Source organism: Ranitomeya imitator, chromosome 5, assembly GCF_032444005.1.
Source record: "Ranitomeya imitator isolate aRanImi1 chromosome 5, aRanImi1.pri, whole genome shotgun sequence".
Lineage (NCBI taxonomy): Eukaryota > Metazoa > Chordata > Amphibia > Anura > Dendrobatidae > Ranitomeya > Ranitomeya imitator.
In genome coordinates, this window is record NC_091286.1 from 436,027,668 (window position 1) to 436,051,842 (window position 24,175).

At 42.5% G+C, this 24,175-nt stretch overlaps 1 protein-coding gene across 1 annotated transcript in view; it reads right to left on the reverse strand.

Moving 5' to 3' along the window:
* The window catches only part of LOC138638116 (probable cation-transporting ATPase 13A4), a 542,444-nt gene that overhangs the window by 205,647 nt on the left and 312,622 nt on the right, over positions 1-24,175 (reverse strand). The window contains exon 18 of the mRNA XM_069727138.1: positions 16,140-16,264. Within this exon, the coding sequence (XP_069583239.1) occupies positions 16,140-16,264 (125 nt within the window). The remainder of the gene's footprint in view (positions 1-16,139; positions 16,265-24,175) is intronic.

Sequence of the window (24,175 nt, forward strand, 5' to 3'; positions counted from 1 at the left end):
CGATCTGACAGGCACTGCAGGGAGGCTTCATGACACCTGCTCTGAGCAGGCGCTTGAAAGCCACCTTCCTGCAAAACCCGTAAGGAGCCCTGCGGCCATATTGGATCCTGCAGGAGGAGGTAGGAGATCCTTGGAGCAACTCGATCACATTACTCCGAGGGTCTCAGGGAAGCACGCAGGGAGCCCCCTCCCTGTGCGATGCTTCCCTATGTTGCCGGAACACTCCGATCATGTTTGATCACAGTGTTCCGGGGGTTAATGTGCCGGGTGCGGTCCGTTACTGCTCCTGGCACATAATGCCGGATATCAGCTCTAATAATCAGCTGACACCCGGCAGCAATCGGCAACGCTCCCCCCGTGAGCGCGGCCGACCACCTATGACGTACTATCCCATCACTGGGAATTAAGTCCCAGGTCACCTCGATGGGATAGTACGTCATATGGGATAAAGGGGTTAACCTTTCAGGTGGTTCAGAGGAGTAAAGCAATATGAAAGGAAAAATGTTACTTTTTCCCACAAAAATGTTGCTTTATCCCCAAATTTTGCATTTTTAGAAAGGTAAGATGAAAAAAATGGAACATACTGTATTTTTGCAATTTCTCCTGAGGATTAAAAACTACTTTTGAGACATAGAGTGAAGTTCAGAAGGGAAAATGTGCCATATTGAAGCTTAGATTTTGCTGTAATGGTTTGAGGGTGCCATGTCACATTAGGAGAGCCTCTGAGATGCCAGAACAGCTGGAACACCCATAAGTGACACATTTTACAAACTACACCCCTCAATAAATTTATATAGGGGAGCAGTGAGCATGTTGACACTACGTGTGCCTCACAGAATTTTATACCATTGGGCTGTGAAGAAAGAATAATTACTAGTGTTGAGCGATACTTTCCGATATTTGAAAGTATCGGTATCGGATGGTATCGGCCGATACCGGCAAAATATCGGATCTCGCAGATACCGAGTTCCGATACCAATACAAGTCAATGGGACACAAATATCGGAATGTATCCTCAATGGTTCACAGGGTCTGAAGGAGAGGAAACACTCCTTTAGGCCCTGGGACTATATTAATGTAAAAAATAAAGAATAAAAATAAAAAATATGGCTATACTCACCCCTCCGAAGAACCCTGGCTGTCACCGCTGCGAGCGTCCGCCTCCGTCCTTAAGAATGCTGTGAGTGAAGGACCTTCGATGACGTCGCGGTCCTGACCGCTCACCTGACCGCTCACCTGACCGCGACGTCATCGAAGGTACTTCACCCACTACATTCTCAGGAACGGAGGCGGACGCTCGCAGCAGTGACAGCCAGGGTTCTTCGGAGGGGTGAGTATAGCCATATTTTTTATTTTTATTCTTTATTTTTTACATTAATATGGATCCCAGGGCCTGAAGGAGAGTTTCCTCTCCTCCAGACCCTTGGAACCATAGCACCACACACTCCGATACCGATTTCCGATATCACAAAAATATCGGATCTCGGTATCGGAATTCCGATACAGCAAGTATCGGCCGATACCCGACACTAAGGCTACTTTCACACTAGCATTGGAATCTCCCTGTCGCAATGCGTCGGGGAGAGATTCCGACGCTAGCGTTTAGCGCATTGCACAATGGAGGCAGCGGATGCATTTCTCCGGCGCATCCGCTGCCCCATTGTAAGGTGCGGAGAGGTGGGGGCGGAGTTCCGGCCGCGCATGCGCGGTCGGAAAAAGTGGTCCGTCAGGATCAAAAAACGTTACATGTAGCGTTTTTTGCTCACGACGGTCCGCAGAAGCACGACGCATCCGTCGCTCGACGGATGCGACGTGTAGCAATCCGTCGCAAATGCGTCGTCAATACAAGTCTATGGGGAAAAAACGCATCCTGCAAGCACTTTTGCAGGATGCGTTTTTTCTGCAAAACGACGCATTGTGACGGATTGCAGAAAACGCTAGTGTGAAAGTAGCCTTATAATTACATTTTTACCACTAAAATGTTGTTTTAGCCTCAAGTTTTTAATTTTTATAAAGATTAGTAATAAGAAATGAACCATACAGGTGTCATGGAAATTTGGTTTGGATAAATCTATCCCAGTGTGTGCTGCGGCAGTTCCCACTGAAAATTTTGAGCGCTCAAGAAAGGATGACATTGTACACCATGGTGACAGAATAACATTCCATCCAATTCTCAATGCTTTATTGTTCATACATGGTTTTATAGGTGCATATAGAAAAGGGGTGGTTAGTTAATTAACATACAATTAAAAGGAACCTGTCACCACCAAAATCGCGGGCGAGGTAAGCCCACCGGCATCAGGGGCTTATCAACAGCATTCAGGAATGCTGTAGATAAGCCCCCGATGTAACCTGAAAGTTGAGAAAAAGACGTTAGATTATACTCACCCTGGGGCATTCCCGCTGTTTGTCTGGGTCCGGCACCACCCATCTTCATCAGATGATGTCCTCTTCTAGTCTTCATGCTGTGGCTCCGGCACAGGCATATTTTGTCTGCCCTGTTGAGGGCAGAGCAAAGTACTGCAGCGCGCCGGCGCCGGGAAAGGTCAGAGAGGCGAGTTGCCTGCGCATTGCAGTACTTTGCTCTGCCATCAACAGGGCAGACAAAGTACGCCTGCGCTGGAGACGCAGCGTGAAGACTAGAAGAGGACGTCATCTGATGAAGATGGGAGGCGCCGAACCCCGACCAACAGGGGGAACGCCCCTGGGTGAGTATAATCTAACGTCTTTTTCTCATCTTTTAGGATACATCGGGTGCTTATCTACAGTATTCCAGAATGCTGTAGATAAGCCCCTGTTACCGGTGGGCTTACCTCACCCGCGATTTTGGGGGTGACAGGTTTCCTTTAAGCTGCTATGTTATTGGTTGTCTGAATACATGAAATATTCTGATATTCTTAAGACATAGCAACAAGCTGATTTAGCACCCCATAAGTAGCTGTCGTCTATTTCCTGCTATTCAGGAAAAATCTAGACATCAGCTAAGACATCTGGTGTTGGTTCCTGTTTTTGGTGTCTAGAAATGTTAAGGAACTGTCTGGTTTGAGCTGGTCTGGCTCATAGGGTCAAGTTGAGCAATTGATTATAGTGTATATATTAGCTGTGAGTATATATGAGTTCATATGAGCATATACTAATATATACTCATATGAACTCATATATATACAAGTGAGATCTATGTGAAATGTATACATTTCCATCACAAAGTTTGTTGTGCAATTTTCCCTCAGTGTGCCAATGCAATACACATAATCAGGAAATACTATTAAGGTACAGTGGACGGCTCAGAAGAAAAGGAGTGCCATATTATAGTGCAGGTTTTGCTGTTATGGTTTGTGGGTGCCATGACCCACTGCAAAAGCCTTTTTTTTTTTTGTAAATGACACCTCTCCAATAGTTGATGTAAGGGTGCAGTATTCATATTGACACTATGAGTGTGTCACAGAATTGTATACCATTGGGCAGTGAAGAAAATAATTACATTTTTGATACAAAAAATTTGTTTAAGTCCCAAATTTTATCTTTTCACAGGAGAAAATGGGTAAAGATGGCAATACCCCATATGTGTCTGTATAGTACTGCTTAGCCACATGGCGAAACTCGGGAGGGAAGGAGCTCTATTTGACGTTTGGAGAACAAATTATCATAGAATAGTTTGCGAACTCTAAATACAGAGCTTTTAAGATGTAGAAGAGCAGAATCACTTCTCAAGTGACCCCATTTTGGAAATTACACAGGTGTAGTGACGATTTTGACGTCATGGATGTTTTCCAGAAACAAGCAAGTCTACGAGTGTAGTGCTTGTACATTGTAGTGCCCAGTACATTGTAGTGTCAAGTATACTGTAGTGCTCAGTATATTGTTGTGCACATACAGTACATTATGCCTAGATCATGCTTCTGGATACATGCACCGTAAATTAAGCAGGCTCTCCTCACTACAGAAATGACAAACGTGTGGACGTTAAATTTGGTTTACGCAGATTCTGGGCCTCAGAAGGCATGTGTGCTTTTGGATTTGGGAATGTGGAATTAACTGGATTTCTTTTTGGGGCAGGGAGTCACAGCGCTTTTCCAGAGCATTTGTGCCATCAATAAAGTGGAAGCCCCCTATATTTCCATTGATAGATGATTAGTCTGAGCGGAGACTTGCTTTTTTGTGGATTGAGTTGAAGCTTTTATTGGATACATTTTACATAACATTTTGGATCATATTTATCTTGTGCTCTACGCTGAGCAATTGCATTGGGGTTTCCATATAAATCTCTAAATGATGGGATTCAGATGAAACCTTATTATATTCGCTATAATGAGGCAGCAGAGTTAGGGCTTGCTCACACTGGCCAGTGGTATTCTATTATTTTTTCATGTGAAAGAATAGGATGATATATGCAAAAGACCCTCTGCTCAAACTCTGCTAAGAACATGAGTCGAGTCATTTTACTGTGATCCGATTCTCTCACATGCGAGAATCTGATCACAGGAGCTGAAAACTAGAGAAATTTCTATATCTTCTCAAGTCTGTGAATCGAGGTAGATCTGACTGCACTCAAATGACATCCGAGTGCAGTCTGATGTTTCCCTGGCACCCATAGGCTTATATGGGTTTTCACCATACAATATACGCTGCCAATTGCAGCATGCAGTGTTTTATTTTTCTCATCTCGATGTGAGAAAATAAATGCCAGTCAGCATTATTCCATAGTATAACATTGGAGCAAGTGCTATCTAATTTAAAAAAAAAACAATGTAAGCACTCAGTGCTGAGCGCAGGAAAAATGCGAGCCGAGCCATTGGGAGACAGAATGAACAAATTAACAGCAGGTGAAGAATTGGTTTTCTTTATTTTCCACACCATACCTTGTGCAGTATAAGTGATTAGGCAACTTTATTCTTCTGTGCAATTACAGCGATACCAGATTTCTATCTTTTTTATGTTTGGCTACTGTCACACATTTAAAGGGACTCTGTCACCTGAATTTGGAGAGAACAATTTTCAGCCATAGAGGTGGGGTTTGATTCACCCTTTCCTTACCCGCTGGCTGCATGCTGGCTGCAATATTGGATTGACGTTCATTCTCTGTCCTCCATAGTACACGCCTGTGCAAGGCGTTCTTACATATATTTGGAAAAAAATATTTTTTATGTGTTTTTGGTTTGTCTGTAGAGCATTACTCCAGTGATAATGAATCCTATGTTTATTTTCTTATTTCAAGCTGACTGTTCTTCTTCTTTTTTATAATTATAATAAACCTTTTTTTCCCCCCAAATACTTTTCAAAATAAGTAGAAAAGTATTTTTTCCACTCCTAAATATTAAAAAAAAAACATTTTAAAGGACTATCAGTGACTTATATGTGTCTAAAATAGAAGGCTGTTAGAAGCCTCAGGAAGCTAAAAAAATTTGGACTATGCAATACGTGTAACATTTCCTGCAACACCCATAACAGTCCAATTATGTTTTTGTAAAAAAAAAATATTAGTTATGAAATAATAAACATCTAATAGTATAGCATGGGATCTTAAATACAACTGGTAAAAAAACAAAACATAATTATTGTCCATGAAAAATCCAGCAAAAGGAGAAAAAAGCAGATGCACTCACCAAATGCAGTTACAAACGTCCTTTATTTCAGTGCCAACCGGCACATTCTTCACGGCACGGGGGAGAGGGAAGTGAACAGAGAGAGTGCGACAGGTGAGACGATGGCCGTTTCGCGCTGCCTGAGCGCCCTTCTACGGGTCCATAGCTAGACGGGAAATGACGCTAGGTTAAGTAGGAAAAAACATGCGAGCTACACCTGCTTCATTAACCCGCCAGGCAAAAGAGAAAGTGCACAAGTACATTAAAAACAATTAAAAATAGATGCATAATACTACCATAGGGAAGGGAGACATATAATATAGACCTCCAATCAATATGAAATGTTAACATATAATGCCACAACTATAGCATTCAATTATCAAGGATGTCCGCTAAAAACATAGCAGGGAAGGCGACATAAATACACCTATTAGTATTAGTTATCCAAACAGCATGACAGAACGATATCGCAGCATTACGACACTACATGATATGCACAAGGGATCAAATGAGAAAAAAGAGACAAGAAAATAAAACAAAAAAATACATGTAACGAAATCCGAGTTATAAAAATATAGACATGTCGACTATGTCATTAAGGCCAGCCGGGCCAGTCGCTCTTGTTTGCAAAATCCATTTCGCCTCCTGTCTTAGGAGTATCTTATGGAGATCGCCCCCCTGTGCTGGTAAGACTATTTTTTCGATACCTGCAAAGGTTAACACCTCCGGATTGCCATTATGGTTCTCCTTTATGTGATCAATTAATCTAGGAACACCTTTGCCGGAGGTAACAGATTTAAAGTTCTCTCTGAACCGTATGTATAGTTTGCGGATAGTCTTACCAATATAAAAGCATCCACGGGGACAGAAGACAACATATACCACGAACTCCGTTTTGCAGGAAACAAATTGTCGGACCTGGTGTGTTACAGGCCCAAAAGATGAAACCGACAGTACTGACACTGTCAACACCGGCGGTTACCTGCTGGAATAGCTCGCTCTAACCAATTAGATCTGTCTTTAGTGACTCGATTACGTATGAGGACGTCCCTGATGCGGACTCCCCGCCTACTTGAGACCAATGGTCCTCCTATAGTTTTACTCATCAATTCTCTGTCCCTCTCTAAAACGTGCCAATGCTTGAGAAGAGTGGCTCTAATTTCTTTATCCAAGGGACCGTATTGGAAACAAAAAGAAAAACGCTGCGACGCTGTGCTCGACGATTTCTCTACAGACTCAGAGCTTGTTGCTTCAACTCGATCTAACGCAGAATTTAGAAGGTCCTCCGGTTATCCTCTTTTACGAAGCCTCTCACAAAGCTCCCCTGACTGTCGCTTGAAACCTTCCTGGGTGTTATTTACTCGACGTGTCCTCAACAACTGGCTGTAAGGTAAGGATTTTTTCGTGTTGTAAGGGTGAAAGCAATTAAAATGTAAGATGGAATTCACCGCAGTGGGCTTACGAAATATGGAAGTACACACCTTCCCTTCTATCACCTCCACCCACACGTCCAAAAATTCTAAGGCCAGACCCCCAAATTTATATGTGAAGGACATACTCATCATGTTACTGCTATTGAAATAATTAACAAATAGTTGGAAATCCGTCTCAGTGCCGTCCCATATCAGGAACAGGTCATCCACATACCTCAACAGCAACTTGATATGCTTCAAAAAAACATTAAGAGTGGAATAAATGTAGTCTTCCTCAAATACCGCCATAAATAAATTGGCGAAAGCACATGCAGCCGGGGTCCCCATGGCAGTCCCGGTAGTCTGACTGTACCAGGCGTCCAAAAAAGTGAAAGCGTTATGGGTTAGAATAAAATCCAACCCTCCGCACACAAAATCGATATACGCCTGACTTTTATCAGTGGTGTTCAAAATACGTCTGATAGTCTCTACACCTAAGTTTTGGGGTATGTTTGTGTACAGACTGACTACATCGATAGATGCCAGGGAGAACCCCGGCTGCTAAACGAAATCCTGAACATGATGAAGGAAGGAATTCGTGTCCCTGATATAGGACGGCACTTTAGCAAGCAACGGGCGCAACAGCCAATCAATATATTGTGAAAGAGGCTCAGTGAGCGAGCCAACCCCCGAAACGATAGGTCTCCCGGGGGGAGCAGTGACAGATTTGTGAATTTTCGGCAGATAGTACCAGTGTGGTCGTATGGGGAAGTTGGGAAGTAATCTTTCTGCCTTCCTCTGTGGAATTACCTCATTCTCTACAGCCTTCCTGAGAAAAGTACATAGCTCACCCTTAAATTTCTGAGTGGGATCACCCCGTAATCTTACATATACTGAAGTGTCTGACAATTGTCGATTGGCCTCCGCTATGTATGACTTCCTTGGCAACAAAACCGTCCGACCCCCTTTGTCAGCGGGGCGTATAATGACATCTGTCCAGCTGGCTAACTCTTTCAAAGCCTTGGTTTCATTACCAGCCAAATTTGGAGCAGCTTTTTTGTACAATAGCGCTTCCATATCTTTAAGGATCAGCGTTTCGAATAGATCGATCATGTTGCCAGGGGAGACGGGGGGTATGTAAGTAGAGGGAACCCCTCCCAAGAAAGGACCGTATTCTTTCGAACTAGTAGTCACTTCAACAAATGTCTCATTAGCAAGACTAAATAAGCATGTTCACTTCCCTCTCCCCCGTGCCGTGAAGAATGTGCCGGTTGGCACTGAAATAAAGGACGTTTGTAACTGCATTTGGTGAATGCATCTGCTTTTTTCTCCTTTTGCTGGATTTTTCATGGACTGTTCTCCTGCAGATTGCACCTCCATTTTCATTTCCTAGACTGCTATACACATTGACTGTGTGCCACCTGTTCTCTCTGGTCATAAGGGCTGTGCCGCTCTCTTTCTCCCTTTTTTGGTTTTCTTTATATTTACATATGATTCAGAGCAGGCACGCTCTTTTTGAGATTTTGTGTGGATTTATATGAAGGTGTGATTGCTGTGCAGCTCCACCAAATCATGCAGTCGGATCTGGCACCTGTACGTGGCAGTTTGCAAGCCAGCCGGGAGGACGCTGGTAACTACTTCAAAGAGTGCGAACAGACAGATGAAGTGCATATGTTAAGCACTAGGGCTTTAGAGCATAAGCTGACCAACCTTTCCGAAAGGGAAGTAAGACTTTTTTGGACGAATAATTCGTTACAATCATATGTTGACAACAAGAGAGTCCCGAGAGGTCTGCGGGTATGGAAAGACATTTCACACCATAGCAACGATACGTCTTTTAAAAACGAGTGGGAGAAGATAATGCTTAAATGCTCCCAAGACCTGTTAGAATTGGTGTTAAAATCCAACATACACAGTTACGAATTGCTAAATGCAGATATTTTGAAAGCCCAATCTGAGCTACAAAGTAGGTTGACGGACAGCCAGTGGACAGATTTCAATAAAAAGTTGGATTCGAGACTAATCATTATACAAGCGGAAACTAAACAGCAGAAAAGAGATAAATTTTTGCGCGATAAAGGTGACTACGAGACTGGTAATATTTTTTCCTGGAATAAGATGCCAAAAGACAATCAGTCTGCGTTCTCTCAGAATAAAAGATCCAAACAAAGGAAACGCTACTCCCATCATAAAAGAAAATTTAATCAGCAAGGTGGGAGAGATTATCTAACAACTGAGTCTGATTCCAGTCTGAGTGAGGGTCCTTCCACCAATGCAGGTTCATCAGAGGAGATGCATTTGGACACTCAACGTTCTGCTACTGTCCCTTTAGGAGAAAAACACGGAGGGGCAAGCGCAGACGCCAGCTCGATGTGGCACCGCAAAAGGAAATTCGTCTCATGGAGACAAGAACGTTTGTAACTGTTCCTCCAGAAGATTGCGTCGTGAATTTGACACAACGCAGCCTTAATTCTGATCAATTAGCTCTGCTGGCTAAAGGCTTGAATTATTGTGTCCCAGATTCTTTTGTGATTTTGTCTCTTTCCAGGTTGATTTATTTAAAGCGACAAGAAAAATGCATTTATACAAGTTCTTTCATTGTAATCCGACTGTTCCTAAGGTTTGGGTAGGAGAACGCCCCTGTAGTGTAGGTCCACTGGGGTTCATGGCAAATGCCCAAGGGGGATCTCTAGCAGATTTGCAGGAGGAGGATGCATGCTTATTTAGTCTTGCTAATGAGACATCTGTTGAAGAGACTACTAGTTCGAAAGAATACGGTCCTTTCTTGGGAGGGGTTCCCTCTACTTACATACCCCCCGTCTCACCTGGCAACATGATCGATCTATTCAAAACGCTGGTCCTTAAAGATATGGAAGCGCTATTGTACAAAAAAGCTGCTCCTAATTTGACTGGTAATGAAAACAAGGCTTTGAAAGAGTTAGCCAGCTGGACAGATGTCATTATACGCCCCGCTGACAAAGGGGGTCGGACGGTTTTGTTGCCAAGGGAGTCATACATAGCGGAGGCCAATCGACAATTGTCAGACACTTCAGTATATGTAAGATTACGGGGTGATCCCACTCAGAAATTTAAGGGTGAGCTATGTACTTTTCTCAGGAAGGCTGTAGAGAATGGGGTAATTCCACAGAGGAAGGCAGAAAGATTACTTCCCAACTTCCCCATACGACAACACTGGTACTATCTGCCGAAAATTCACAAATCTGTCACTGCTCCCCCCGGGAGACCTATCGTTTCGGGGGTTGGTTCGCTCACTGAGCCTCTTTCACAATATATTGATTGGCTGTTGCGCCCATTGCTTGCTAAAGTGCCGTCCTATATCAGGGACACGAATTCCTTCCTTCATCATGTTCAGGATTTCGTTTGGCAGCCGGGGTTCTCCCTGGCATCTATCGATGTAGTCAGTCTGTACACAAACATACCCCAAAACTTAGGTGTAGAGACTATCAGACGTATTTTGAACACCACTGATAAAAGTCAGGCGTATATCGATTTTGTGTGCGGAGGGTTGGATTTTATTCTAACCCATAACGCTTTCACTTTTTTGGACGCCTGGTACAGGCAGACTACTGGGACTGCCATGGGGACCCCAGCTGCATGTACTTTTGCCAATTTATTTATGGCGGTATTTGAGGAAGACTACATTTATTCCACTCTTAATGTTTTTTTGAAGCATATCAAGTTGCTGTTGAGGTATGTGGATGACCTGTTCCTGATATGGGACGGCACTGAGACGGATTTCCAACTATTTGTTAATTATCTCAATTGCAGTAACATGATGGGGATGTCCTTCACATATAAATTTGGGGGTCTGGCCTTAGAATTTTTGGACGTGTGGGTGGAGGTGATAGAAGGGAAGGTGTGTACTTCCATATTTCGTAAGCCCACTGCGGTGAATTCCATCTTACATTTTAATAGCTTTCACCCTTACCACACAAAGAAATCCTTACCTTACAGCCAGTTGTTGAGGACACGTCGAATAAATAACACCCAGGAAGGTTTCAAGCGACAGTCAGGGGAGCTTTGTGAGAGGCTTCGTAAAAGAGGATATCCGGAGGACCTTCTAAATTCTGCGTTAGATCGAGTTGAAGCAACAAGCTCTGAGTCTGTAGAGAAATCGTCAAGTGCAGCGTCGCAGCGTTTTTCTTTTTGTTTCCAATACGGTCCCTTGGATAAAGAAATTAGAGCCACTCTTCGCAAGCATTGGCACGTTTTAGAGAGGGACAGAGAATTGACGAGTAAAACTATAGGAGGACCATTGGTCTCAAATAGGCGGGGAGTCCGCATCAGGGATGTCCTCATACGTAATCGAGTCACTAAAGACAGATCTAATTGGTTAGAGCGAGCTATTCCAGCAGGTAACCGCCGGTGTGGACAGTGTCAGTACTGTCGGTTTCATCTTTTGGGCCAGACTCTGCATATCGGACCTGTAACACACCAGGTCCGACAATTTATTTCCTGCAAAACGGAGTTCGTGGTATATATTGTCTTCTGTCCCTGTGGACGCTTTTATATTGGTAAGACTATCCGCAAACTATACATGCGGTTCAGAGAGCACTTTAAATCTGTTACCTCCGGCAAAGGTGTTCCTAGATTAATTGACCACATAAAAGAGAACCATGATGGCAATCCGGAGGTGTTAACCTTTGCGGGTATCGAAAAAATAGTCTTACCAGCACAGGGGGGCGATCTCCATAAGATACTCCTAAGACAGGAGGCGAAATGGATTTTGCAAACAAGAGCGACTGGCCCGGCTGGCCTTAATGACATAGTCGACATGTCTATATTTTTATAACTCGGATTTCGTTACATGTATTTTTTTGTTTTATTTTCTTGTCTCTTTTTTCTCATTTGATCCCTTGTGCATATCATGTAGTGTCGTAATGCTGCGATATCGTTCTGTCATGCTGTTTGGATAACTAATACTAATAGGTGTATTTATGTCGCCTTCCCTGCTATGTTTTTTGCGGACATCCTTGATAATTGAATGCTATAGTTGTGGCATTATATGTTAACATTTCATATTGATTGGAGGTCTATATTATATGTCTCCCTTCCCTATGGTAGTATTATGCATCTATTTTTAATTGATTTTAATGTACTTGTGCACTTTCTCTTTTGCCTGGCGGGTTAATGACGCAGGTGTAGCTCGCATGTTTTTGCCTACTTAACCTAGCGTCATTTCCCGTCTAGCTATGGACCCGTAGAAGCGCGCTCAGGCAGCGCGAAACGGCCGTCGTCTCACCTGTCGCACTCTCTCTGTTCACTTCCCTCTCCCCCGTGCCATGAAGAATATGCCGGTTGGCACTGAAATAAAGGACGTTTGTAACTGCATTTGGTGAGTGCATCTGCTTTTTTCTCCTTTTGCTGGATTTTTCATGGACTGTTCTCCTGCAGATTGCACCTCCATTTTCATTTCCTAGACTGCTATACACATTGACTGTGTGCCACCTGTTCTCTCTGGTCATAAGGGCTGTGCCGCTCTTTCTCCCTTTTTTGGTTTTCTTTATAATTATTGTCCAGTTCACAGAGTTTGGAACTTTCCTTACTCTGTACAGGACTTTAGATTTCATTTTTGTAACACATTATAAACAGATGTAAGTGGGCACCATCGACCAATTATATAATTATACAGGGATCTCCTCATGCATGTCAAGGAAAAACATGTGAACAACAAGGAAAAAAGTACATGCATAGGAACAGGGATCACCCAGATATTTTAAATAAAGATACACATTTTTGTTTCAAGACCAAAAAATACACACACATAAAAACATTTAAAAGTCCACTTGGGATAATTTACATACAAAACAATGATCCATAATGAAGAGTTAAATACTCTCAAATACCCATAGACCAAATCCAAATAAAGTTAATTGACAAAATCAATACATATGAGGACTATCTACAGAGTTGATGCTACCAGCCCAACAGGGCCTGTGAAAAAAACCAGTATAAGGCCGGGATCACACATACGCGAGATACGGCCGAGTCTCGCAGGTGAAAACCCTGCCCTGGCGCCGGCATTCCAGAGTGGAGCGTGTAGCTCCAGGTATTGCTGTGCGGCTGCACGCTCTGCTCTGGAGTGCCGGTGACAGAGCAGGGTTTTCACCTGCGAGATCGGCCGTATCTCGCGTATGTGTGATCCCGACCAAACAAACATAGAACACCCCTATACATGCAAGGTTACAATAAAACTATATGCAAAGCTTGTAATCTTTCTATGAGATAAAGGCTATGTGCAGTAAAATCCTAGCGCACTGTGCTCCCAGTTAAAAATAATGGAACCAAGAACCAAGAACACTGCACATTTTTGTAACACAAATAACACCCGGTGTAACCCCTTAACGTCCAATGACCATGGCCAGGTGTCAGTTCCCGCAACAGGACGGATTGTGTTCATCCTGCATTTAAACTCTATAGTCTAGTGTCGACAGCTGTCTGTAACAGCTGAGAGGCATGGGAAGAGGTGCAGGGACCCATGTTGTTGGTCCCCACCCCCAGATCGCTAATATCGGTCAGTCAATCTGACTGACCAATCGCAGCATGATCACACAGGAAATGCTGAAATATCAGCACTTCCTGCCAGATCAGTGCAGCAGCTAAGCTCTGCCAGTGGCTGAGCGACTGCACTAACAGCCAGGAGAGGTGTTAGCACCGCCCCTGGCTGTTAACCCCTTAAATGCTGCAATCAAGCTCGATCGCAACATTCAGGAGAGAGGCAGAGGAATGGAAACGTTCCCGTGATGTCATAGCGGGCCCGATCATTGCCATGGTGACCCGACAACAGTGAAAGCTTCTGAGATTATGCTCACAGCATGGTATGTGTATTATAATATTATGTTTTATTAAAATGCTAGTTCACAGCAATACATTATACCTTCAATCAAAGTGAAAAAAGTGAATGTCCCATAAAGGGATTGGGTAAAAAAAAGGAAACATTTAAAAAATATATATATAAAAAATGCAAAAAAAAATAACAATAATAAAAAAAATTCACTAATAAATAAACATTTTTTGAGTAAAAAATAAACAAAAAAATGCGTGTTTGGTATCGCCGCGTCCGGAAACATCCGATCTATAAAAGTGTCTTACTAGTCAATCCCTGCAGTGAATGCCATAAAAAAAGAACACAACAAAAGTAGCAAACTATGCTTTATCATCATACTGCTTGGAAAAAGTGGAATAAAACGCGATGAAAAAGACAAATGTTAATAAAAATAGTATAACTGAAAACGCCATCTTGTCCTGCAAAAATCAAGCTGCCATACAGCTACGTCAGCGAAAAATTAAAAGTTATAGCTCTTAGAATAAAGCGATGCAAAAACAATATTTTTTTCTACAAAAAAGTTTTATTGTGTAAAAAAGCATAAAAAAATAAATGTAGCATCGCTGTAATCGTACTGACCTGAAGAATAAAACTGACTTATCAATTTTACCACACACAGAATAAAGAAAAAAAAAGTAAAGCAAAAAATAATTCCTGAATTGCTGGTTTATGTTCATTCTGTCTCCACAAAAAAATTTTTGTGGAAAAAATGTGATTTTTAATTTTCACGGCTCTACATTATAACCTTATGTGAAGCATCTGGGGCTTCATGACACTCACCAAACATCTAGATTAGTCCCTTGAGGGGTCTAATTTCCAAAATGGGATCACTTGTGAGGGGTTTCCACTGCTTAGGAACATCAGGGGCTTTCCAAACGCGACTTCGCGTCCGCTCTCGATTACAGTTAATTTTGCGCTGAAAACATGAAACGGTGCTTCTTCCCTTCCGAGCCCTGCCGTGTGCCCTAACAGTGTTCTTCCTACAGAGATTGGGTATAGGCATACTCAGGAGAAACTGCACAACAATTTTGGTGTCCAACTTCTTTTGTTACCTTTGCTATAATAAAAAAATTGGTGCTAAATCATGATTTTTTGGGAAAAAATGTGATTTTTAATTTTCATGGATCCACGTTATAAACTTATCTGGAGCACCTGAGGCATCAAGGCATTCTCCAAACACTTAATATGCCCCTTGAGTGGTCTAGTTTTCAAAATGGGGTCACTTGTGGGGGGTTTCCACTGTTTAGGCACATCAGAGGAACTCCAAACGCAACTTGGCGTCCGCTCTCGATTCCAGCCAATTTTGCGTTCAAAACATGAAACAGTGCTCCTTCCCTTTTGAGCCCTACCGTGCGCCCAAGCAGTGGTCTTACTCCACAAATTGGCTATCGGAATTCTCAGGAGAAACTGCATAACAATTTTTTAGGTCCATTTTCTCTTGATACCCTTGAGAAAATAAAAAAATTGTGTCCGATGTAAAATTTTTGTGAAAAAAAGGTAAATGTTCATTTTTTCCTTTCACATTGCTTCAATTCTTGTGAAGCACCTGGAGGGTTAATAAACTTCTTGAATGTGGTTTTGAACACCATGAGAGGTTAAGTTTTCAGAATGGTGTCATTTTTGGGTATTGTTTGTCATATAGGCCCCCAGAGTCAGTTCAAATATGAGCTGGTCCCTAAAAAAATGGTTTTATAAATTTTGTTGGAAAAATGAGAAATTGCTGGTCAACTTTTAGCCCTTATAATTTTCTAACAAAAAAAAAATTATGTTTCAAAAATTGTGCTGATGTAAATTAGACTTGTGAAATGTTATTTATTAACTATTGCGACATAATGTTCTGATTTAGGGGCATAAAAATTTAAAGTATGAAAATTGTGAAATTTTCAAAATTTTTACCAAATGTAAAACAATTTTCACACATAAACACAAGAAATTTTGAAAAAATTTTACCACTTTCCTAAAGTATAATATGTCATGAAATAAACAATCTCAGAATCAGTGGGATCCATTGAAGGGTTCCAGACTTTTAATGATATAAAATGACAGTGGTCAGATTTCAAAATTAAGGCCTGGTCATTAACCTACAAAGTGGCTTGGTACTTTAGAGGTTAAACAAGCAATTTTGACACATATGTTTAAAATATATATTAAGACATATCTGTTTCTACCATAAAAACAAATGTAACATATTTCCTTATTCATAAATTTTAATCTGTGTGAATGTAACAGCTGTAACTATGAAATCGCCCAAAAGCTTCTTCCTGAATGTAGTCATAATTAAATGATAAAAAAAAATACCTGTGACCATGACAGTCCTAATATTGGCTTCACTGAGCTCCTGCAGTACTGAACTGGTCTCTGGTTTAAGTCGATTCTCAAAGATCAGTAGGCCAAGAAATGTAAGGTCACGCTCCACTACTTCCCTTTTAAGATAAAATACTTTCATTAAAGCAGCAGCAAAGTTGTTTCCTTCATCTAGAAGTCATTATCTTTAGGTAGTACTTGTCTAGCATTTAGCTTCCTCTGTCACTTCTTCTTCCCTTCTTGGGTAGTACTTGACCTGCAATTACTTTCTTGTAACTAAAGGAAATCTGACATCTGATACATGCTGCCGATGCATGAACACTAAGACACTGGCTGTATGATTTCAGCCAGGTATGTTTGAGTCTGAAATGCTGCAACATTTCAGGGAATAAGATACTTTAAAAGTATCAGTTGACGAAGCTGGGCAGGTGACTAGTCAATTAAAGGTGGACCCTTGGCAGCTTCTCCCCACCGACTACCCTGGAGAAACAAGTCTCTTCGTATAGACATAGGCAGAGAGAGACCTGTCACTCAATAAGCCACCAGGAACCTCCCTGTCCAGCTAGTCTCCCTGGTGGCTTATGAAGTGCTGTATTTTTCAGACTATAAGATGCACTTTTTTCCTCAAAAAAAATGTGGAGGAAAATGGAGGATGCGCTTCTTATAGTCCAGATGTCCTTTATGTGACTCTGGTGGAGGAGCGGCACCGGCAGAGCAGCAGGTTACAGGAGGCAGGAGCTGGCTACTGTGGCTATCTCCAGAGGCATGAAAAGGAGCGAATATTAATATTCCTTCCCTTTAATATCGGCACATGTGAATGACCAGCAGCTGCAGTAACCCAACGGCTGTCGCTGGCGGAGTGTGCTCACTAAAGAGCAATGAATACTCACTGCACTTCACGCACACAGTCCCAGTGTAGAGAACAGTGAATATTCCAGCAGCTGCTGGCACCGGAGCAAGATGCTGCGAGTGCACACAGGGAAGATAAGAATTTTTTTTCTGCTGTGGGCCATACATACCAGGATGGGGAAGTGGGCCAATCAGACCAGGATGGGGATGGGGTCCTTGCATACCAGGATAAAGATGGGGCCATGCATACCAGGATGAAGATGGGATCCCTGCTTACCAGGATAGTGATTGGGGCCAATCATACCAGGATAAGGATGGGGCAATGCATACCAGGATAAGAATGGTGTTCTTGTATACAAGGATAAGGATGGGCCATGCATACAAAAATGAGGATGGGATGATGCATACCAGGATAAGGATGGGGCCATACATAGCAGGATAAGGATGGAGCCATGCATACCAGGACAGAGATGGGGTCCCTGCAAACCAGGATGGGGATTGAGGCCAATCGTACCAGGATAAGGATGGGGCCAATCATACCGGGATAAGGTTGGGACCAATCATACCAGCATAATGATGGGCCATGCATACCAGGAAAAGGATGGGGACATGCATACCAGGATAAAGATGGAGCCATGCATACCAGGATAAGGATTGGGCTATGCATACCAGGATAAGAATGGGGCCAATCATACCAGGACAATTATGGGGCCAATCATACCAGGACAATTATGGGGCCAATCATACCAGGACAATTTTGGGGCCATGTGTACAAGTATAAGGATGGGGCCAATCATACTAGGACATGGGTGAGGCCATGTATACCCGGTTAAGGATGGGGCCATGCATACCAGGATAAGGATGGGGCCATGAATACCAGGATAATGATGGGGCCATCCATATCAGGAAAAGGATGGGGCCATGCATACCAGGATAAGGAAGGGGCCATGTACACCAGGATAAGGATGGGGCCATGCACACCAGGATAAGGATGGGGTCATGCATACCAGAATAAGGTTTGGACCATCCATAACATGATATGCATGGGGTCCCTGCATACCAGGATATGGATGGGGCCATGCATACATGGATAAGGATGGGGCCATGCATACCAGGATAAGGATGGGGCCATGTGTACAAGGATATGGATGGGGCCATGCATACATGGATAAGGATGGGGCCATGCACACCAGGATAAGGATGGGGCCGTGCATAGCCAGATAAGGATGGAGCCATGCATACCAGGATGGAGATGGGGTCCCTTCAAACCAGCAAGGGGATTGGGGCCAATCATACCAGGATAAGGTTGGGGCCATGCATACCAGGATAAGGATAGAGCCATGCATACAAGGATAAGGATGAGCCATGCATACCAGGATAATGATGGGGCCATGCCTACCAGGATAACGATGGGGCCATGCATACCAGGATAAGGATGGGGCCATGCATACCAGGATAATGATGGGGCCATGCATACCAGGATGGAGATGGGTGCCTGCATACCAGGATATGGATTTGGGCCAGTCATACCAGGATAATGATAGAGGCATGCATACCATGATAAGGATGGTGCCATGAATACCAGGATGGAAATGGGGTACCTGAAAACCAAGATATGGATTGGGGCCATGCATACAAGGATGAATTTGGGGTCCCTGCATATCAGGATTGGATTTGGGGCTATGCATACCAGGATGGAGATGGAGACCCTGCATACCAGGATAAGGATGGGTCCCTCCATATCAGGATGGGGATGAGGCCCAATCATACCAGGATAAGGATGGGTCCATGCATACCTGGACAGAGATGGGGCCCCTGGATACCAGGATGGAGATATTAAGTATTGAATTAGACACTTTTTTTGCTTCAGTTTTTTTTTTCTAATTTCCTCCTCTAAAACCTAGGTGCATCTTATGGTCAAGCGAGTCTTATAGTCCGAAAAGTAAGGTATGTTTTTCTCTGAATGTCTGCAGTGATTTAGCTCTCATGTTCTCTTAAACTCTTTCTGTCCTTAGATGTATAGGAAAAGTATAGGCTCTCTAAGGTTGCCTCCCCCCTATTTACTGCAGGCTCTGGCGATGAGCCCACATCTTTTCCGGCACATGTCAGCTGACATGTGCCCATCAGAGCCACGGGTGCAATAGCGCACCATTGCGGCTGTTAGCATATTAAATGCCCCTGTCTGCAGGAGACCCCTGTGGTTGTCATTGCCTGATAGCTATGAGCAGCCAGCGTTCAGCAGGTGATCATTTTAGCTACATAAAGCAGGGCTGAAGCTCTGCTGTGTATAGCACAGGCAATCTTATGATTGCAGAAGCAAGTGAAAAGTAAAAAAAGTTTGAAAAAATAAATACAAATTTAAATTACCCCCTTTTACTCCATTCAAAATAAAACAATTTAAAAAAATAAAAAATACACATATTTGGGATGGCCATGTTCAGAATCACCCGATCTCTTAATATATAAAAATAATTAATCCAATCAGTAAACGGAGTAATGAGAAAAAAAATAAAAACACCAGAATTACATTTTTTTGCTCGCAGCAACATTTCATTAAAATGAAAAACGGTCGATCAAAAGATTGTATCTACATCAAAATGGTATCGATAAAAAAACATAAGCTTGGCACGCAAAAGATTAGCCCTTACCCAGCCCAGATCACGAAAAATGGAAACACTACAGGTTCATTGGTTGTGAACTCCTATTCCCTGTCAGAGTGCACAGCAAGCAGGAAAACTTTCTCACGCTCGCGGTGCCCTCACACAGGGAATAGCAGTTCACAGGAGGACACTGAGCACACGATGCTCAGTGTCTGCTGGATGACAGGCTGCATGGTTGCATCATGCAGCCTGTCATCTAGATGCAGCAGAGCTGGACCCGTCGTGGGACAAATGGTTTTAAAGCATTTCTGCGGAAAGGTGAGGAATACTGCTGTTTGGTTCTTTTTACCTCTTTTACAGATGACGAGGGCACCAGGGGAGTAGGCGAGGTCGCAACTATGGTTTAATTAAGAATATTAAAGGAGTCTGTGACTTTCTTTTAATTAAAGGACTTTTTCTGGGTGTCTATGTTTTCTTACAATGTGACTTTGGGGTTAGAAATGGGGAAATCTTATTGACGCCTCTGCATTGCTAACCGTGGGGCTTCATGTCAACCCCCAACTATTATCCCACTTGCCCTGCAAGATCGAGACGTAAGTGCCAGAATTTGGGCATCTTAGAGATGCACCTTTTCTGGCACGAATGAGAGCTGATGTTTTTAGCCTAGGGGGACAGTATCCATAGTGACTTCCTAGGCTAGTAATATCAGCCCGCAGCTGTCTGCATAGCCTTTGGTAGCCATTAAATATAGGGGGATCCTCCGTCATTTTTTTAGGGTACCCTATTTTAGTGGACAGTAAATGCTAATTATCCAGCTGTTAGCTGTATTAATAGCATGGGAAGCTCTAAGGGGTATTACCCCCTTCCCAGGCTATACACATCTGCTCCCAGCTGTCGGCTTTCCCTCTGATGGTTATGAAAATGCACATGAGCCCACTCCATTTTTTTCAGAAAAATAAGTTTTTAATAATTAAATTCATGTATAGTAATTTGAACACACACTGCACTAATTGTATTTGTCGCTGCCATCTATATATCTACCTATTCCATTTGAATTTACTGTATGTAATCCAACTCTTCTATCCTGTCAGCTCCTGCAGTGATTTTACAGAACACGGCACATGAATTAACGGCTTTTCTTCTATCTATCTATCTATCTATCTATCTATCTATCTATCTATCTATCTATCTATCTATCTAATATATATACATACTGTACATACATATTGTGGTCAAAAACATACCAGGAACACAATAAGTGAACTATTGTGATCCACAAAAGTGCAGCAAAGATATATTAAAACAGATTCTTTTATTAACAATAAATACAATACATAACATACATAAAAATACTAAGGTGCCTCTGTACAACCTGAATCACAAAAGGCGGACAGCTGGAGGAAGACACTAAATATCAAGAGCAAAACAAATGGGCACATGGGCATATATAGATCTCAAAGTACAAATATTATTGGTTACAGGAGCAGGAAATTATTAGGAATGTATCCATAATATCCAATTGAAAAATTAACCAGCCATGCCGATAATTCCCTATCCAATATAGATGTCACCATGCAATGTACCTAAATCGGTATATAAGGCTGGCAGGATAATATCCCCTATAATTCAACTAGATAACTCTAATTCACCGGCATTTGTCATCTTATAATAACCGTTGTAGCTAAATGTTACTATGCGCCCCTAAAAAGGCAGTGTGCTTACAATAAACATGCGGCTACAATTAGCCTGCATTCACCACAATGCAATGTCCGCTGTAGCTAACTCCTGCTATATACCTGTAACATGCTTCCTGTCCTATATTCTGCTCATGCTGCTGTACGCACAGTTGACAATAAATATAAGGCTTGAATTAGCCCGCATTCACCATAGTGCAATGTCCGCTGTAGCTAAATGCTACTATATGTCTCTGACAACCAAGCGCAATAAGCTTCTGATCTAATACATATCACCTGCACAAGCTGCCGTACGTCTCCGCAAATGCAGCCATAAGGGGCAGGCGGATTCAGTACGCCACTTTGGCTAGGTATTCTACGAGGAGACACGGAGCAGGTAATACGTGTGGGACAGGGGGCTCATTATGGCTGCATTTGCGGAGACGTACGGCAGCTTGTGCAGGTGATATGTATTAGATCAGAAGTGACACAATTTTCGCGATTTGGGCTCTGCATGCCATCACATTGGATTTGAAATGAAACCTCTACAACAGAATTCAAGTGCAGATTGTAACGTTTAATTTGAAGGGTTGAACAAAAATATCTGATAGAAAATGTAGGAATTGTACACATTTCTTTACAAACACTCCACATTTTAGGAGGTCAAAAGTAATTGGACAAATAAACATAACCCAAACAAAATATTTTTATTTTCAATATTTTGTTGCAAATCCTTTGGAGGCAATCACTGCCTTAAGTCTGGAACCCATGGACATCACCAAACGCTGGGTTTCCTCCTTCTTAATGCTTTGCCAGGCCTTTACAGCCGCAGCCTTCAGGTCTTGCTTGTTTGTGGGTCTTTCCGTCTTAAGTCTGGATTTGAGCAAGTGAAATGCATGCTCAATTGGGTTTAGATCTGGAGATTGACTTGGCCATTGCAGAATGTTGCACTTTTTGGCACTCATGAACTCCTGGGTAGCTTTGGATGTATGCTTGGGGTCATTGTCCATCTGTACTATGAAGCGCCGTCCACTCAACTTTGCAGCATTTGGCTGAATCTGGGCTGAAAGTATATCCCGGTACACTTCAGAATTCATCCGGCTACTCTTGTCTGCTCTTATGTCATCAATAAACACAAGTGACCCAGTGCCATTGAAAGCCATGCATGCCCATGCCATCACGTTGCCTCCACCATGTTTTACAGAGGATGTGGTATGCCTTGGATCATGTGCCGTTCCCTTTCTTCTCCAAACTTTTTTCTTCCCATCATTCTGGTACAGGTTGATATTTGTCTCATCTGTCCATAGAATACTTTTCCAGAACTGAGCTGGCTTCTTGAGGTGTTTTTCCGCAAATTTAACTCTGGCCTGTCTATTTTTGGTATTGATGAATGGTTTGCATCTAGATGTGAACCCTTTGTATTTACTGTCATGGAGTCTTCTCTTTACTGTTGACTTAGAGACAGATACACCTACTTCACTGAGAGTGTTCTGGACTTCAGTTGATGTTGTGAACGGGTTCTTCTTCACCAAATTAAGTATGCGGCGATCATCCACCACTGTTGTCATCCGTGGACGCCCAGGCCTTTTTGAGTTCCCAAGCTCACCAGTCAATTCCTTTTTTCTCAGAATGTACCCAACTGTTGATTTTGCTACTCCAAGCATGTCTGCTATCTCTCTGATGGATTTTTTCTTTTCTTTCAGCCTCAGGATGTTCTGCTTCACCTCAATTGAGAGTTCCTTTGACCGCATGTTGTCTGCTCACAGCAACAGCTTCCAAATGCAAAACCACACACCTGGAATCCACCCCTGACCTTTTAACTACTTCATTGATTACAGGTTAACGAGGGAGACGCCTTCAGAGTTAATTGCAGCCCTTAGAGTCCATTGTCCAATTACTTTTGGTCCCTTGAAAAAGAGGACGCTATGCATTACAGAGCTATGATTCCTAAACCCTTTCTCCGATTTGGATGTGGAAACTATCATATTGCAGCTGGGAGTGTGCACTTTCAGCCCATATTATATATATAATTGTATTTCTGAACATGTTTTTGTAAACAGCTAAAATAACAAAACTTGTGTCACTGTCCAAATATTTCTGGCCCTAACTGTATATATATATATAAATATATATATATATATATATATATGCATATATACAGTGGGGCAAAAAAGTATTTAGTCAGTCAGCAATAGTGCAAGTTCCACCACTTAAAAAGATGAGAGGCGTCTGTAATTTACATCATAGGTAGACCTCAACTATGGGAGACAAACTGAGAAAAAAAATCCAGAAAATCACATTGTCTGTTTTTTTATCATTTTTTTTTGCATATTATGGTGGAAAATAAGTATTTGGTCAGAAACAAACAATCAAGATTTCTGGCTCTCACAGACCTGTAACTTCTTCTTTAAGAGTCTCCTCTTTCCTCCACTCATTACCTGTAGTAATGGCACCTGTTTAAACTTGTTATCAGTATAAAAAGACACCTGTGCACACCCTCAAACAGTCTGACTCCAAACTCCACTATGGTGAAGACCAAAGAGCTGTCAAAGGACACCAGAAACAAAATTGTAGCCCTGCACCAGGCTGGGAAGACTGAATCTGCAATAGCCAACCAGCTTGGAGTGAAGAAATCAACAGTGGGAGCAATAATTAGAAAATGGAAGACATACAAGACCACTGATAATCTCCCTCGATCTGGGGCTCCACGCAAAATCCCACCCCGTGGGGTCAGAATGATCACAAGAACGGTGAGCAAAAATCCCAGAACCACGCGGGGGGACCTAGTGAATGAACTGCAGAGAGCTGGGACCAATGTAACAAGGCCTACCATAAGTAACACACTACGCCACCATGGACTCAGATCCTGCAGTGCCAGACGTGTCCCACTGCTTAAGCCAGTACATGT